General features: G+C 47.1%; 1 protein-coding gene across 1 annotated transcript; it reads left to right on the top strand.

Moving 5' to 3' along the window:
• Window positions 1–1,983: 1,983 nt before the first annotated feature.
• On the top strand, window positions 1,984–11,311 carry LOC308580744 (uncharacterized protein). The gene is made up of 7 exons (XM_081182868.1): window positions 1,984–2,042; window positions 4,977–5,043; window positions 5,086–5,468; window positions 6,184–6,271; window positions 6,793–6,875; window positions 7,142–7,268; window positions 8,981–11,311. The coding sequence occupies exons 2-7, from the start codon at window positions 4,998–5,000 to the stop codon at window positions 10,351–10,353; spliced, it is 2,100 nt and encodes a 699-aa protein (XP_081038994.1). The 5' UTR covers window positions 1,984–2,042; window positions 4,977–4,997; the 3' UTR covers window positions 10,354–11,311.
• The last annotated feature ends 3,844 nt before the right edge of the window (window positions 11,312–15,155 follow it).

Here is a 15,155-nt window from a genome sequence, read left to right as displayed (position 1 = left end):
AGTTATCACAATCTGGAAATGTGCTGGAAAATTTTATTTTCTTTTATTTTTCTGCTGGCTTTAAAAGAGGATTGGAGGAAGTCATGGACGACCAGGCCAGCCGTGGCTGCTACTAGTGATGCCTCTGGGTGCCAGTCACTGGGAATCTCAGGTGGGTTGGAGTCCCACGCTCTAACCACTGCACCGCACCACACGGGCTCCATGAAGACAGCTCCTTGCGTCGGCAGAGAACGAGACTCTTAATCTCAGGGCTGTGGGTTCAAGCCCCACGTCGGGCAAAACAGATCCTTCATCGCAATGGGGTTGGACTTGATGACCCCTGGGGGTCCCTTCCAACTCAACAATTCTATGGCTCTATGTCATAAAGTGTGGCTCATGGCCAGCCTTTTCCACGCCTCCCTGAATTGACCCAGTTGATGGTGGAGTTGTTGCTGTTGTTTTAAAAACCTGATGATGCTTTGGACACACACCCCAGTCCTTGCTTAGAGCGTGGTGCTGATAACGGCAAGGTTGCAGGTTTGATCCCCGTCTGGGGCAGCTGCCTATTCCTGCTTTGCAAGCGGGTTGGACTGGATGATCCTCGGGGTCCCTTCCGAGGCCACAATTCCACGACATTACGATTCTATGCACGGCTTCACTCCATAAGACGCACCCGACCAAAAATGAGAGGCACAAATACAAGATGGGGGACACCTGGCTTGAGAGCAGTACATGTGAAAAGGATCTAGGAGTCTTGGTTGACCACAAACTTGACATGAGCCAACAGTGTGACGCAGCAGCTAAAAAAGCCAATGCAATTCTGGGCTGCATCAATAGGAGTATAGCATCTAGATCAAGGGAAGTAATAGTGCCACTGTATTCTGCTCTGGTCAGACCTCACCTGGAGTACTGTGTCCAGTTCTGGGCACCACAGTTCAAGAAGGACACTGACAAACTGGAACGTGTCCAGAGGAGGGCAACCAAAATGGTCAAAGGCCTGGAAACGATGCCTTATGAGGAACGGCTAAGGGAGCTGGGCATGTTTAGCCTGGAGAAGAGGCGGTTAAGGGGTGATATGATAGCCATGTTCAAATATATAAAAGGATGTCACATAGAGGAGGGAGAAAGGTTGTTTTCTGCTGCTCCAGAGAAGCGGACACGGAGCAATGGATCCAAACTACAAGAAAGAAGATTCCACCTAAACATTAGGAAGAACTTCCTGACAGTAAGAGCTGTTTGACAGTGGAATTTGCTGCCAAGGCGTGTGGTGGAGTCTCCTACTTTGGAGGTCTTTAAGCAGAGGCTTGACAACCATATGTCAGGAGTGCTCTGATGGTGTTTCCTGCTTGGCAGGGGGTTGGACTCGATGGCCCTTGTGGTCTCTTCCAACTCTATGATTCTATGATTCTATGATAAGATGCACCTAGTTTTTAGAGGAAAACAAGAAAAAAAATATTCTGAACGAAACAGTGGATGTATGATTTTTGTGGTTCATGCTGTGGCCACAGTGATTTGACGGTGAGTTTGGGGTAGCCCAATGCTAAAATCCTGAGGATCCATGTGGATCTGTGCTTTGTAACCACGTTTTTGCACCATTGCGGCCCCAGGCAACAGTGGGTGCATGCTTTTTTTTTTTTTGCTGCAGGCTGTAGCCATAGACATGGTATGTGACCTGATGGTGAATTTGGGGTGATCCAATGCAAAAATCCTGAGGAGCCATGTGGATCCGTGCTTTGTAACCACGTAACAAACAAACAAACAGCCTTGTGGCGGGGCTGTTTCCATGGGCTATGTTCGTTTGGGAACCTGAAGTGCGCCTGCAAAGCACCCATCTGCCTTTCCTCCTTGGCGGCTGCTGCTTTGAAAGCAAGCGGTGCAGAGGCTGGGCTTCAAAGGGTTAAAACGAAGCGAGCTCGATTCCTAGAGAAGAAGTGAATTGGGAGTGGGGGGGGGGACGGGGGGAGGCGTCCTCTGCAGCCAAAGCACCTCCTCTCTGAAGCCCCTTTTCCTGCCTGGCTTTTCCACTTGGGAGGGTCATTTCCAAATGCTGCGTCTGCAATCTGGTGAGCCCGCCCCCCGTACCCATTGCACAGGGTGCCCCAGGGAGAGGGTACCCGCGGGGGGGGCTGTTTATCCCATGCCCCCCAAATCAGGGAGTGGGGCTCCCTCCAGCAAGGCCAGGAAGCCGCTGGGGGTGTGCTGTGTCTGCATCTCTTGAGACGGCCAATGCATTTCCGGGGGTTGGTCTAGATGACACCAAGGGGACCCTTTCCAGCTCTGCGGTTCTATGAATTGTGCATTGCGCTGCGATTAGAATTAATGCCCCTCCAATAACACACGCGGGACGCGGGTGGCGCTTTGCCGATCAGAAGGTCGAATCCCCGCGACAGGGTGAGCTCCCGTTGCTCTGTCCCTGCTCCTGCCAACCTAGCAGTTCGAAAGCACGTCAAGGTGCAAGTAGATAAATAGGTACCACTCCGGCAGGAAGGTAAACTGCGTTTCCGTGCGCTGCTCTGGTTCACCAGAAGCGGCTTAGTAATGCTGGCCACATGACCCGGAAGCTGCACGCCGGCTCCCTCAGCCAGTAAAGTGAGATGAGCCCTGCAACCCCAGAGTCGGTCACGACTGGACCTAATGGTCAGGGGTCCCTTTACCTTTATTTAATAACACACACATGATGGCAATTCAGACATCAGCTCCTGAGATGCGTGCGCGGGACTTTCATTCAGATCCCTGGGGTTGGACTAGATGACCCCCAGGGTCCCTTCCAACGCCACGATTCTACGCTTCTAACAGAAAGCACTTAACTTGAAAACTGGCAAGCCATCAAACCCAGCAAAGGAAAACCCGGCTGAAAATCAGCAAGCGTTTACTTACTTGCTGTTGTTCCATTTTGTGAGGCACAAACGCCCGGCCTTCAGCCCAGGATTGCAAGGCGGTTTATATCTGAATTAAAGAAGAATGGAAAGAAAATAGGGATCTGAAAAACCCAGCTGGGAGCAGCAGGCTATGACAGAGCAGGATTGCAGGAGAGGCCAGGAAACCCTCTTTCCCTCCCACCCACCCATAGGTGCTGAATTGTAGGAGATCTAGGAGTTTTTCAGCTTCCAAACCATAGGTGGGAAGAGTTGCTGTTAGTGAGATGTACCATACTGGCCCGAATATAAGCCACACTCCCCCCACAACACACACCCCAATTCTGATTGTGAAAAGTTAAATTGCAGCTTATATTCCGGAACTTACACTGCTGGCAAAGTGGCTCCCCCCCCCCCCAAGTAGCCTATATTCGGCTTATATTCTGGCTAATATGGTAAATATAGATTTGGAAAGGAGATGGATGGATGGATGGATGGATGGATGGATTCAGCCTACCCTACCTCACAGGGAAGGGATGACAAGATCCAGACCTTTCAGCAAGCTGTTTGGCCTCTGCATTTGTTCTTAAGGGGTTTATCCGTTATTGCTGGTGTTGTATTACATAATTAAAAATATGACTGTTATCTTTCTTTATTACAATTCCATGCCGTCCTTCCTCTGAGGACCACAGGGCAGTTTACAATAGAAAAACACACAGATGCATAACGTAATGGCAAAATAAACCATAAGGCCCTCCCCCCCATGACTAAAACGGGGAGGGGGTATATCTTCAGCAGCAATTTAGGTTTTAAGCATGTGTGGAAGAAGCGGATTAATCAGCTGTGTGCAAGCGATGCAGTGAATCCGATTGACATTGCTTTTGTTGAGTGGCAAGTTTGGTTTAAACTAGTGGTTGCCAATCTTTTTTTTGGCCATGCCCCACCTAAGCATCTCTAAAATCCTGATTCCCCCCCCCCCCATGACATATAATTCTTATTATTCAAAAAGTAAACTCCTATTCACGTGGAGGAAGTCTAAAAGGCGATTAACTGTTAATAACTCATTATTGAATTTCCCCCCTTAAAATCAAATTGCCCCCATGTTGGGAACCACGGGTTTAAGCCAACTCCAGTGTTATTTACTTACTCTATATCAGTGGTGTCCAAACTTTTTTCAAAGTGGGCCAGATTTGATGAAGTGAAGGGCTGTAAGGGCCGACCAAAGTTGTTGACCTTTTTCCTCAGTGTTGTTGAGATTTTTTTATGGTTGAAGTTATTGAGATTTTGTCCCAGGAAATAAACTGCCACAGGGGCTGGATTAAACCGACTGGCGGGCCAGATTAGGCCCCCGAAACGGACGTGCCTGCTCTGGAGGAGAAGATGGCAACAGTCATGGAGAATGGGGGGAGGGCATCTTCTTTTTCCTTTCTGCCCTCCAATCTCTTTTAATGTCAGAATTCATCTTCCTTTCCTTCCAGGAGAAAGAAGACCTGGTTGCGAATAGGATTGGGTGACATCTGGTTTTTAACATCATGACAGATCACCAGCTAAAAATTGTGATATACCAATATATCAGGATGTCTGAAATAAGGATGGAGCTATGTAGAGTCATTGGCCGGCTTCACTGTTTTTCCTGCACTCTGATTTTTGCAAAGCACACACACACACATCATGATTTGTGATAAATTGCCAGGTCAGAAATTATGAATCATGATATGGACCTGAAAACCGGGATTGGACGATACAGTGGTGCCTCGCAAGACGAAAAGAATCCGTTCTGTGATTCTCTTCATCTAGCGGTTTTTTTCGTCTTGCGAAGCAAGCCCATTGACGGATTAGCGGATTAGCGCTATTAGCGGCTTTTAGCGGCTTATCTGCTGATCGGATCAGCTGATAAGCGGCTTAGCAGCTTAGAAAAAGGGGGGGGAGGAAAAAAACCAGCAGGAACTCGCAAGACATTGTCGTCTTGCGAAGCAAGCCCATAGGAAATTCATTTTGCGAAGCACCTCCAAAACGGAAAACTCTTTCGTCTAGCGAGTTTTCCTTCTTGCGGGGAGAGCCACGCTCCTTTAACTAATACAGGGGATCTTTTTACTAACAACGTGATAATTCTAACACGGAAAAAATGTCTTGGCTTTGCAGGACTTGGTTGCAAAGAGACTAATGAGAACAGCCTTTGTCCGGAGAAATAGACCAAAAAAGGCTGAGGCTTCCTTGCTGCCCAGATCAAATATGGCTGCCCTTGCAGTGGGAAGAGACCACAATTCTATCAAGATTTGGAGCAGTGGGAGATTCTGGGAAAGAGCCACGCAGGAGATCCTGGGTGAGGAGAATGCCCTCAGCTCAGACATACAGTGCCAGCGTTTCAGGCGATTCCGCTACCAGGAGGCCGAGGGACCCCGAGAGGTTTGCAGCCGACTCCACCATCTCTGCCGTCAGTGGCTGGAGCCAGAGAGGCACACCAAGGCTCAGATCCTGGACCTGGTAGTCCTGGAGCAGTTCCTGGCTGTCCTCCCCCCGGAGATGGAGAGCTGGGTCAGGGAATGTGGAGCGGAGACCAGTTCCCAGGCGGTGGCCCTGGCAGAAGGTTTCCTCCTGAGCCGGGCAGAGGACAGGAAGCAGGTAGAGCAGCAGGTGAGAGCGTTTCATCTTGATTATGGATGTGTCCTCCTAAATATGTTGAATTAAAAATTCCCACCATCCCTGATAATAATATTTTATTTATACCCCGCCCATCTGGCTGGGTCCCAATAGGATATTAAAAAATGATAAAACATCAAACATTAGAATCTTCCCTAAACAGGGCTGCCTTCAAGGCTGACTTCTAAAAGTCAGATAGTTGTTTATCTCCTTGACATCTGATGGGAGGACGTTCTGCAGGGTGGGCTCCACCACCAAGAAGGCCCTCTGCCTCGTTCCCTGTTACCTCACTTCTCATGGGGAGGGAACTGACAGAAGGCCCTCGGCGCTGGACCTCAGTGTCTGGGTAGAACGATGGGGGTGGAGACGCTCCTTCAGGTATACTGGACCGAGGCCATTTAGGGCTTGAAAGGTCAGCACCAACACTTTGAATTGTGCTCGGAATGTACTGAGAGCCAATGTAGGTCTTTCAGGATCCCGAACATTGTCTGTATTTGCTGGGGCTGGTGGTGTTTGGAATCTGCAGGGAACCCTTGAGTTTGAAACTCCCATGGGTCTTGGAATGGAAGGGTTGATATAAAAAAACCTCTGTTCATTTCCCTACTTTTATTGGAAATCAGCCAAACAGGAATATCCTTCAGGTTTCTGCCTTTGTCGTCCCTTTTTTTAATCCTTCTCCCCATGTGATGTCTTCTTATCCCTATTGCAGTTTCGGGTAAAGGATCCAGCGACAGAAATGAGGACTGATTTCCCTAAAGCAGAGAGGGCTCCGTCTGTCAAAGGTCAGAGGTCACCGGGTATGGATTCAAGGCTTCTATTTCAGTTTGTTTTCTCGCTGCATATTTTGAAGGAAACCCTTTTATCTTTTGGGGGAAGGCAAACTTGGTTTATTTGCAACACTTCACACCCCTGATTTCTGGTTAGGGACCAGAGACGGGTTTCCACATGATTGAAATATAAAGAGTATAATCTGCTGGAATGCACTCATCATATAGGACCAGTGTGGTGTAGTGGTTAAGAGCGGTGGACTCGTAATCTGGTGAACCAGGTTCGCTTCCCCGCTCCTCCACATGCAGCTGCTGGGTGACCTTGGGCCAGTCACACTTCTCTGAAGTCTCTCAGCCCCACTCACCTCACAGAGTGTTTGTTGTGGGGGAGGAAGGGAAAGGAGAACGTTAGCCGCTTTGAGACTCCTTCGGTAGTGATAAAGCGGGATATCAAATCCAAACTCTTCTTCTTTTCTAAATGAGACACGCGGTTGCTCAGTCTCCCAGGTACGTGTGTTTTAATGGGTTCGTGGCACATTTGTCTCTCACAGGTGACAGAATGAAGCCACACATACCTGCTCAGACATCTCTTCTTTGCGGTGTTGAAGAAGGAGCAGCTGTGAAACCAGATCAGGTAGGAGGATAAATCACTGGGAGAAAGAGGCTGGTACCCTTGCCGCCTGCTCCCCTCTCGATCCTAAACAGATCTCTCTCTTCCTCTTAGATTCTATCAAAGCTGCCCCTAATGAAGGCTTGTGTCTGCCCCACCCCCCAAAAAAAACCCATTTAAATATTGAGAATAATGACCAGGCCCTTCACAACAACTAGTATTTTGATTGTGGCTAGTCGATAATCTTTGTGCAATGTGCAAGGAGGAAAAACGTTTTCTGTTTCTTTCAGGGTCCGGTATCCTTTGAGGATGTGGCTGTGTGGTTCACAGAAGAGGAGTGGGATCTGCTGGATCCTGACCAGAGAGCTCTGCATAACCAAGTCATGGAGGAGAGCCTTTGGATTCTGTCCTCTCTCGGTGAGGCTCTCTCTTGGATCATAATCTCTGTTTCATAATTCAGAATTTATATAGTGAAACTCCCTGCCTGTGCGGTTAATGTTGAAAGGATGTACTCTGAATACACATACTCCACTTTTGCCATTCTTAACAATGGTTTAACTGGTTAAAACTGGCCAGGCTTTTTCAGAATGGAAGTTTCAGAGCTGATACGAAAGTGGAACTAGCATCTCAGCTATTTCCTGGTTGGCTGGAAAGATGACGGATGTCAGAAGATGGAGCAGGTTTCTTGACTGGGCCAAACAGCAATCCATGGCAGAAAAAAGACTGGGATTTCCTGGTTTCAACTGCCCACAAATAAGAGATTCTTTTGCCTCTCAAGATACATCTGATCAGGAGTCAAGTATGCTCTGTTGCAGAGCCTACATCCATTTCCCTCACTTCTCCCCAATAAAAAAGTTATATACGTATATATTTCTCCACATTTGGCTTGAAAGACCCTTGTTTGGCGTTCTCACTAAACCTTTTCCTCACATGCTCATATGCTGTATCTAACCTCCATTTTGGTTGCATCATACATTGTCAGGTTTCTGTACAGCTTTTTATTTTGGGCTTTGGGATGGCTTTGTTTATATTTTTCCTATAGGTGGTGTAGAGGGAGGAGCACCAAAAATGGGACTCAGATACTCCCTCCTACAGATGGGCAGACCAGGTTATGGAACGAGGATCTTCCTCGCTATTGGGTGCCTATTGTGATTTTTTTTGGGGGGGTGAGGTTTGAGGACCCTTACAGGACTGGGACAGCCAAAATAGTGCCCTCTTAAGGTTTTTGGATTCTAGTTTCCATCATTCCTGAGCATTGCAATTGTGGCTGGGGCTGAGAGGAATGGGAGTGGTTACCCCTATTTTACGAAAAGGGTTTGGCCTAAAAAAGTCTGGGATGCTCTGTCATTTCCCCCCATATCTATCCTCCAGTTGCTTCTTTCGCAACTAACAGTTCAGAAGAGAAGTGATAATAATAATAATATTTTTTTATTTATACCTCGCCCATCTGGCTGGGTTTCCCCAGCCACTCTGGCTGGCTCCCAACAAAATATTAAAAACACAATAAAACAGCAGACATTACAAACTTATCTAAACAAGGCTGCTTTCTGGGTGTCTTCTAAAAGTCAGATAGTTGTTTATTTCCTTGACATCTGATGGGAGGGTGTTCCACAGGGTGGGCGCCACCACCGAGAAGGCCCTCTGCCTGGTTCCCTGTAACCTCACTTCTCGCAGTGAGGGAACCGCCAGAAGGCCCTCGGAGCTGGACCTCAGTGTCCGGGCTGAACGATGGGAGTGGAGACGCTTCTTCAGGTATACCGGGCTGAGGCCGTTTAGGTCCTTCAGGGTCAGCACGAACACTTTGAATTGTACTCAGAAACATACTGGAAACCAGTGTAGATGATGCATGGTTCTTCCATTTACCTGTACAACAACCTTGTTGTACAGCTGAGCTGAGTGTGATTAGTCCCAGATCACCCCACGAATTTCCTATCTGAGCTAGAAGCTGAACTCCACAGCATATATAGCTTAGCAGCTGTCAAGTGAGGCAGTTAAATCTGTGGTCAGGCCTGCTTCCCATATAAATCCTTCCAGCTCTTCCTTGATCACAAGTGTTGAAGCTGCTCAGTGATTTAAGACTATGTTTCCCCCTCAGGCTCTTATCGGCTTACTCTCTCTCTTCTTTGCAGAAGGTGACGAGTGGGAAACCCAGAATAAGGGAGATCTACTTGGGAAAGAGACATCGGAAAGGGAGGGACGTGAAGGGAAGAGGAGAAATAAATCGTCCGCTTCTCGGGGATGTGACTACCGTGAAATTGCAGCCCGAGAAGAAACGGACGAGAGAAAGGAAACAGGGATACCCCGTGTGAACAGGGGGAGTCACAGTGCTAAAAGGGGACGTAAACCCAGCGTCAAAACCCGCCCAAGGGAGAATTCTTGCGAGCACTCGGAGTGCGGAACAAGCATCATCCGTGTCACTTCCCTTCAAGGAACTCACAGCACAGAGAAACCCTATATTTGCGCCGAGTGTGGGAAAAGCTTCCCTTACACTTCTGGCCTTATTTCTCACCGAAGGGTTCACACGGGGGAGAAGCCATACCGGTGCTTGGAATGCGGAAAGAACTTCAGCCAGAAGAAACACCTCGCCAACCACCGGGCGATTCACGCGGAGGAAAAACCGTACCGGTGCCTGGAGTGCGGGCGGAGCTTCAACTGCCGCTATAATCTGATTCGGCACCAGAGGATCCACACCGGGGAGAAACCGTATCAATGCCCGGATTGTGGGAGGGGCTTCCGGCACAGCTCCACCCTCTCTTCCCACCAGAGACTTCACACCGGGGAGAAACCGTATCCGTGCCCCGAGTGCGGGAAGCGCTTCAGGGACCGGTCTCACCTGTATTCCCACCAGAAAGTTCACACGGGAGAGAAACCGTACGCTTGTCTGGAATGCGGGAAGCGCTTCTACCAGAAGAAGCACCTACGTAAACATCAGGTAATTCACACAGAGGTGAAGCCGCACAGGTGTTTGGAGTGCGGAAAGGGCTTCCGCTGCCGTTTCAAGCTAACCCGCCACCAAAGGACCCACACGGGGGAGAAGCAGTATCGGTGCTTGGAGTGCGGAAAGATCTTCAAATGCAGCGCCGCCCTTTGTTCCCATGAAAGGATCCACACGGGAGAGAAGCCGTTTCAGTGCCCTGAGTGCGGGAAGGCCTTCAGAGCGAAGTCCCACCTGTATTCCCACAAAAGGATTCACACGGGGGAGAAACCTTACCCGTGTCTGGAATGCGGGAAGGCCTTCCGGCGGCAGGAACACCTCGCCAACCACCAAGCGTTGATTCACACGGCGAATAAGCCCTATAAATGCCTGGAGTGCGGAAAGAGCTTCAGCCAGGCTATTTACCTTACGTACCATCAGAGCATTCACACGGGGGATAAATCATATCCGTGCTTGGAGTGCGGGAAGAGCTTCTACAGCCAGAAAAGCCTCAGTTCTCATCAAAGAGCTCACAAAAGGGACCGCAACAAGATCAAACCTCTCCATTCTGAAGGAAATCAGCCCTGAGTGCTCACTGGAAGGACAGATCCTGAAGCTGAGACTCCAGTACTTTGGCCACCTCATGAGAAGAGAAGACTCCCTGGAAAAGACCCTGATGTTGGGAAAGATGGAGGGCACAAGGAGAAGGGGACGGCAGAGGACGAGATGGTTGGATAGTGTTCTCGAAGCTACAAACATGAGTCTGACCAAACTGCGGGAGGCAGTGGAAGACAGGAATGCCTGGCGTGCTCTGGTCCAGGGGGTCACGAAGAGGCGGACACGACTTAACAACAACAAATAAAAAAAGGGAGTGGGGGAGAGAATTTGAGTAGAAACACAAACTTCTGTTGTCGTAAAGCGGGGAGCAGTATTTATCCTTGATGTATTTTTTAAAAGGTTCAATGGTAATGCACACAGGGGAGAAGCTGTGCTTACAGAAAGGAACAAATTCTCGTGAAAGTGAATTCTTTAATTTGCCCTAAATAAAGCAAGAGGGTAGGGAACGAACAGAATGCTAGAGGGTCCAGATCCCATTTGCGAATATTTATTTCCAATTTACTGGCGGAAGAGGTGAAGGCATTTTTTTGTTTCTGAAACTTGTAAGTCCTGCAAAGAGAAATCGGCAGCATCTTCTATGTGATTAAGAGCAAAAATATGCATGTAAAATAAAACACAGTCTTCATGAGGGGTGATAAAGTGTGAAATGAACTGTGTTAAAATGTCTGCATCTGTTGCATTCAAAGACCGCGCAGGATCAAAATTAACAATTAAGGATTGCTGAATCCATCTTGACCACATCTAAGCTCCACAAGCTCCCTTCTTAAAATAATAATAATAATAATAATAATAATAATAATAATAATAATAATTTATTTGTACCCCACCCATCTGGCTGGGTTTCCCCAGCCACTCTGGGTGGCTTCCACAAAAACCAAAAATACACTAAGATGTTACACATTAAAAACTTCCCTGAACAGGGCTGCCTTAAGATGTCTTCTGAATGTCAGTTACAGATAGGTAGCCGTGTTGGTCTGCCATAGTCAAAATAAAAAAATTCCTTCCAGTAGCACCTTAAAGACCAACTAAGTTAGTTCTTGGTATGAGCTTTCGTGTGCATGCACACTTCTTCAGATACTGATTCTTCAGATTCTGAATGTCAGGTAGTTGTTTATTGCTTTGACACCTGCTGGAAGAACGTTCCACAGGGCGGGCGCCACTACCGAGAAGGCCCTCTGCCTGGTTCCCTGTAGCTTTGCTTCTCGCAATGAGGGAACTGCCAGAAGGCCCTTGGAGCTGGACCTCAGTGTCTGGGCAGAACGATGGGGGTGGAGATGCTCCTTCAGGTATACTGGGCCAGGTAAAACTGGTAACAGGTAAAACTGTAGCAAATCCACAACTGTCCTGATGGCATGGCCTTTTTCATTTAAAAGAGCACCATTGCTCCCATTTCAGAAGGGACTTCGAGAGTCCTAAATGCATGCTAGCAGAGATCAGCTCTCTGTCCCTGTGGGAGGTGGTGTGTGTGTGTGTGTGTGTGTGTGTGGAAATTGGGATACTTCCCACCATCACAATCCAGGATCCCATCCCTGCTGTAGCGAAAGAGGGGAAATGGGAAAATCAGATTAAAAAAATAAGTGTTTTATGTTGCTGATTCGGGAGCTGAGCTCATTGAATTCAAAGATGTCAATTTTGGGGGGCAAGACACATTCCCCTCCTTTTGACTGTCTAAAAAGGGGTATATCACCCTCATTTCCTAAAGGTCTGCTCTCGTAGCCTTTTTGGTGTTTTTTTCAAGTCAGACTTTTTATTGGACAAGAGCGCCTATGATAGCTCTGCAAAGGCCCAGACCAGCTTCTAGTCACAGTCTCTGAAGCTAACTAATTGAAACCGGAGTCTGTTTTTCTTTGCCTGCTCTTTCCCAGATTTCCCTTGGCAATTTATTTCTTTTAAAAGCAGATGTAATCAAATTGAAAATAACACCAAGCAACGGCAGGATAGTTTTTATCCTTAAGGACCCCCCAATTCTGCTTTCACAGCATGCTTACTCTGAGGTAAAATCCCACTGTTCAATATGGCTCAGCAAAGATGTCTATGGTTTCTTTTTTTATATAAAATATTTATTAAAGGTTTTAAACAATAATCAACTTCACATTCACAACCAAAGAAAAAACACCATCACAGTCAATACAAAAAAACATACAAAACATACAAAAAAACCAGAGAAAAAGCGTAAAAAGGCATGAAAAGGAAAAAGAAAAAATTCAATTTCTTAAGTATTATTTCCCTAACCCTCTTTCTTGACTCCCTCACATCTCCCTTTTCTGTGTTCTCATTTACAAGATCTTATTCAGCAAAACTTCACCTTCTTTCAAATCCTGTTTTATATATTACATTTCAACTATTATGTCTCCAACTTTATCCCCTTTATATTATTTGAGCTTGACATAATATTGTTCAAATTTCAGCTTTGTTCTAATAAACCAATTTTGCATACACCTCCAAATATGTCACTAATGCCATATTAGCTTCCTATCCTGTATCATTCTAACATTCATACAGTTTACAATACTTTTGCAAATAGTCTTTAAATTTCTTCCAGTCCTCTTCCACCGCCTCTTCTCCCAGGTCTCGGATTCTGCCAGTCATTTCTGCCAGTTCCATGTAGTCTATCAGTTGCATCTGCCATTCTTCCAAGGTGGGCAAATCTTCTGTCTTCCAGTGCTTTGCGATGAGTATTCTTGCAGCTGTTGTCGCATACATAAAGAAAGTTCTGTCCTTCTTTGGCACCATTTGGCCGAAAAGATGTCTATGGTTTCAGCCTATTTCACTTTCCTCTCTTATTCATATCTCACCCTTCCCTCAAAATGCTCAGGCAGATGGGGTTGCATTCTCCTTGTCGCAATTCATAGTTACAGCTCTGTAAAGGAGGATAGGCTGGCCCAGGGTTCACTTTATTTATGTTTCCATTTGGGAGGGGACCACACACCAACTGGATTTTCTCAGGAGCCCCGTTTTCTTCTTCAAATGTGTTCTGGAGACTAATGTGATGGAGTAATTCCTTTTGTAACGACAATGTTTTCCCTCCCTTCTTGACATGTACATGCGCATTGTGGCCAGATAAAAGGGTTTGTCTTTTTTAATAAATAAAAAATAAGTAGAGCACGGTTGGTCACACCTGTCTAATCTTTTCCCAAACCTTTTCAGGTCACCTTGGTTTCAGAAATTCATTCTGAGTGCCTCCTCCTTTTGAGAAAGCGCCATTCAGAATAGTGGTTTTGCAGGACCCTACTCAGGTGGCGCTGTGGGTTAAACCACAGAGCCTAGGACTTGCCGATCAGAAGGTCGGCGGTTCGAATCCCCGTGACAGGGTGAGCTCCCGTTGCTCGGTCCCTGCTCCTGCCCACCTAGCAGTTCGAAAGCACATCAAAGTGCAAGTAGATAAATAGGTACCGCTCCGGCGGGAAGGTAAACGGCGTTTCCGTGCGCTGCTCTGGTTTGCCAGAAGCAGCTTAGTCATCCTGGCCACATGACCCGGAAGCTGTACGCCGGCTCCCTCGGCCCATTGAACGAGATGAGTGCCGCAACCCCAGAGTCGGTCACGACTGGACCTAATGGTCAGGGGTCCCTTTACTAAGGAAGATAACAACACACATTCAAAATGGTAACTTTTATTCAGTGTGCACATTTATTCAAAACTATCTAGTTTAATGATTCAGGTAGGTAGCCGTGTTGGTCTGATGCAGTCGAAATAAATAAAAATGTCCAGTAGCTCCTTAGAGACCAACTAAGTTTGTTCTGGGTATAAGCTTTCGTGTGTATCTGAAGAAGTGTGCATGCACACAAAAGCTTATATCCAGAACAAACTTAGTTGGTCTCTAAGGAGCTACTGGACATTTTTATTTATTTATTATCTTGTTCAATGAATCGACAAACTTGACCCAGTGCTACCAGCTTTGTAAAATCTGCCAGTCATTTTCAACCTCTTGCAACACAGACACTTCAGCCAGAGAAGGGAAAAACACATCATATCTCCTCCCAGCTGAATTATGCACCATTTTGCTGCTGCATCACTAACTAGAACTTATCTTTAAATTGCATTTTTTTGTCTCTGCCTTTGGTTTTCTATCTTTATGCTGTTTCATTTTGTTTCTCTTTAAGATAAACACGCTTACTTTGTTTCAATGTGCGGCTGTCTCTTTCAGTTGGTTTTTTTTAAAAAAAAGGCTGGTTTTTTGCAGCGTTTCCCATTCAGCCTCAACACGTGCCTGCAGTTGCATGTCTGAATGGCACACACCTGCGTCAGGCAGGAAGGTGGTTAACGCCAGTGCCTAATTAAAGGGGATTAACTCACATTGAAGTATGGTTGATTACCCGCACCCAGGATAGAAAATGCATCTCCACCACGGGGTGAGCTCCCGTTGCTTGGTCCCTCTCCTGCCAACCTAGCAGTTCAAAAGCATGTCAAAGTGCAAGTAGATAAATAGGTACCATTCCGGCGGGAAGGTAAACGGCGTTTCCATGCGCTGCTCTGGTTCACCAGAAGCGGCTTGGTCATGCTGGCCACATGACCCGGAAGCTGTACGCCGGCTCCCTTGGCCAATAAAGCGAGATGAGCGCCACAACCCGAGTCGGTCACAACTGGACCTAATTGTCAGGGGTCCCTTTACCTTTACCTAGCCCCCCATCATAATGACCTCTTGATTTGGGGGGACCACGAAGCGCCTTTCCCCCAATGTGCAAATCGGGGTTTTCTCACCAAGTTGCAGGAGGTTCCAGCGATGCAGCTAAAGCAAAAGCTCCTTCTTTGCAAAGGAGAAAAGCCTTGGAGG

The sequence above is a fragment of the Podarcis bocagei genome (assembly GCF_964188305.1).
Source record: "Podarcis bocagei genome assembly, chromosome: 2".
Taxonomy (NCBI): domain Eukaryota; kingdom Metazoa; phylum Chordata; class Lepidosauria; order Squamata; family Lacertidae; genus Podarcis; species Podarcis bocagei.
Note: the sequence above shows the minus strand (reverse complement) of the source record. Positions and strands in the feature narration are given on the sequence as shown.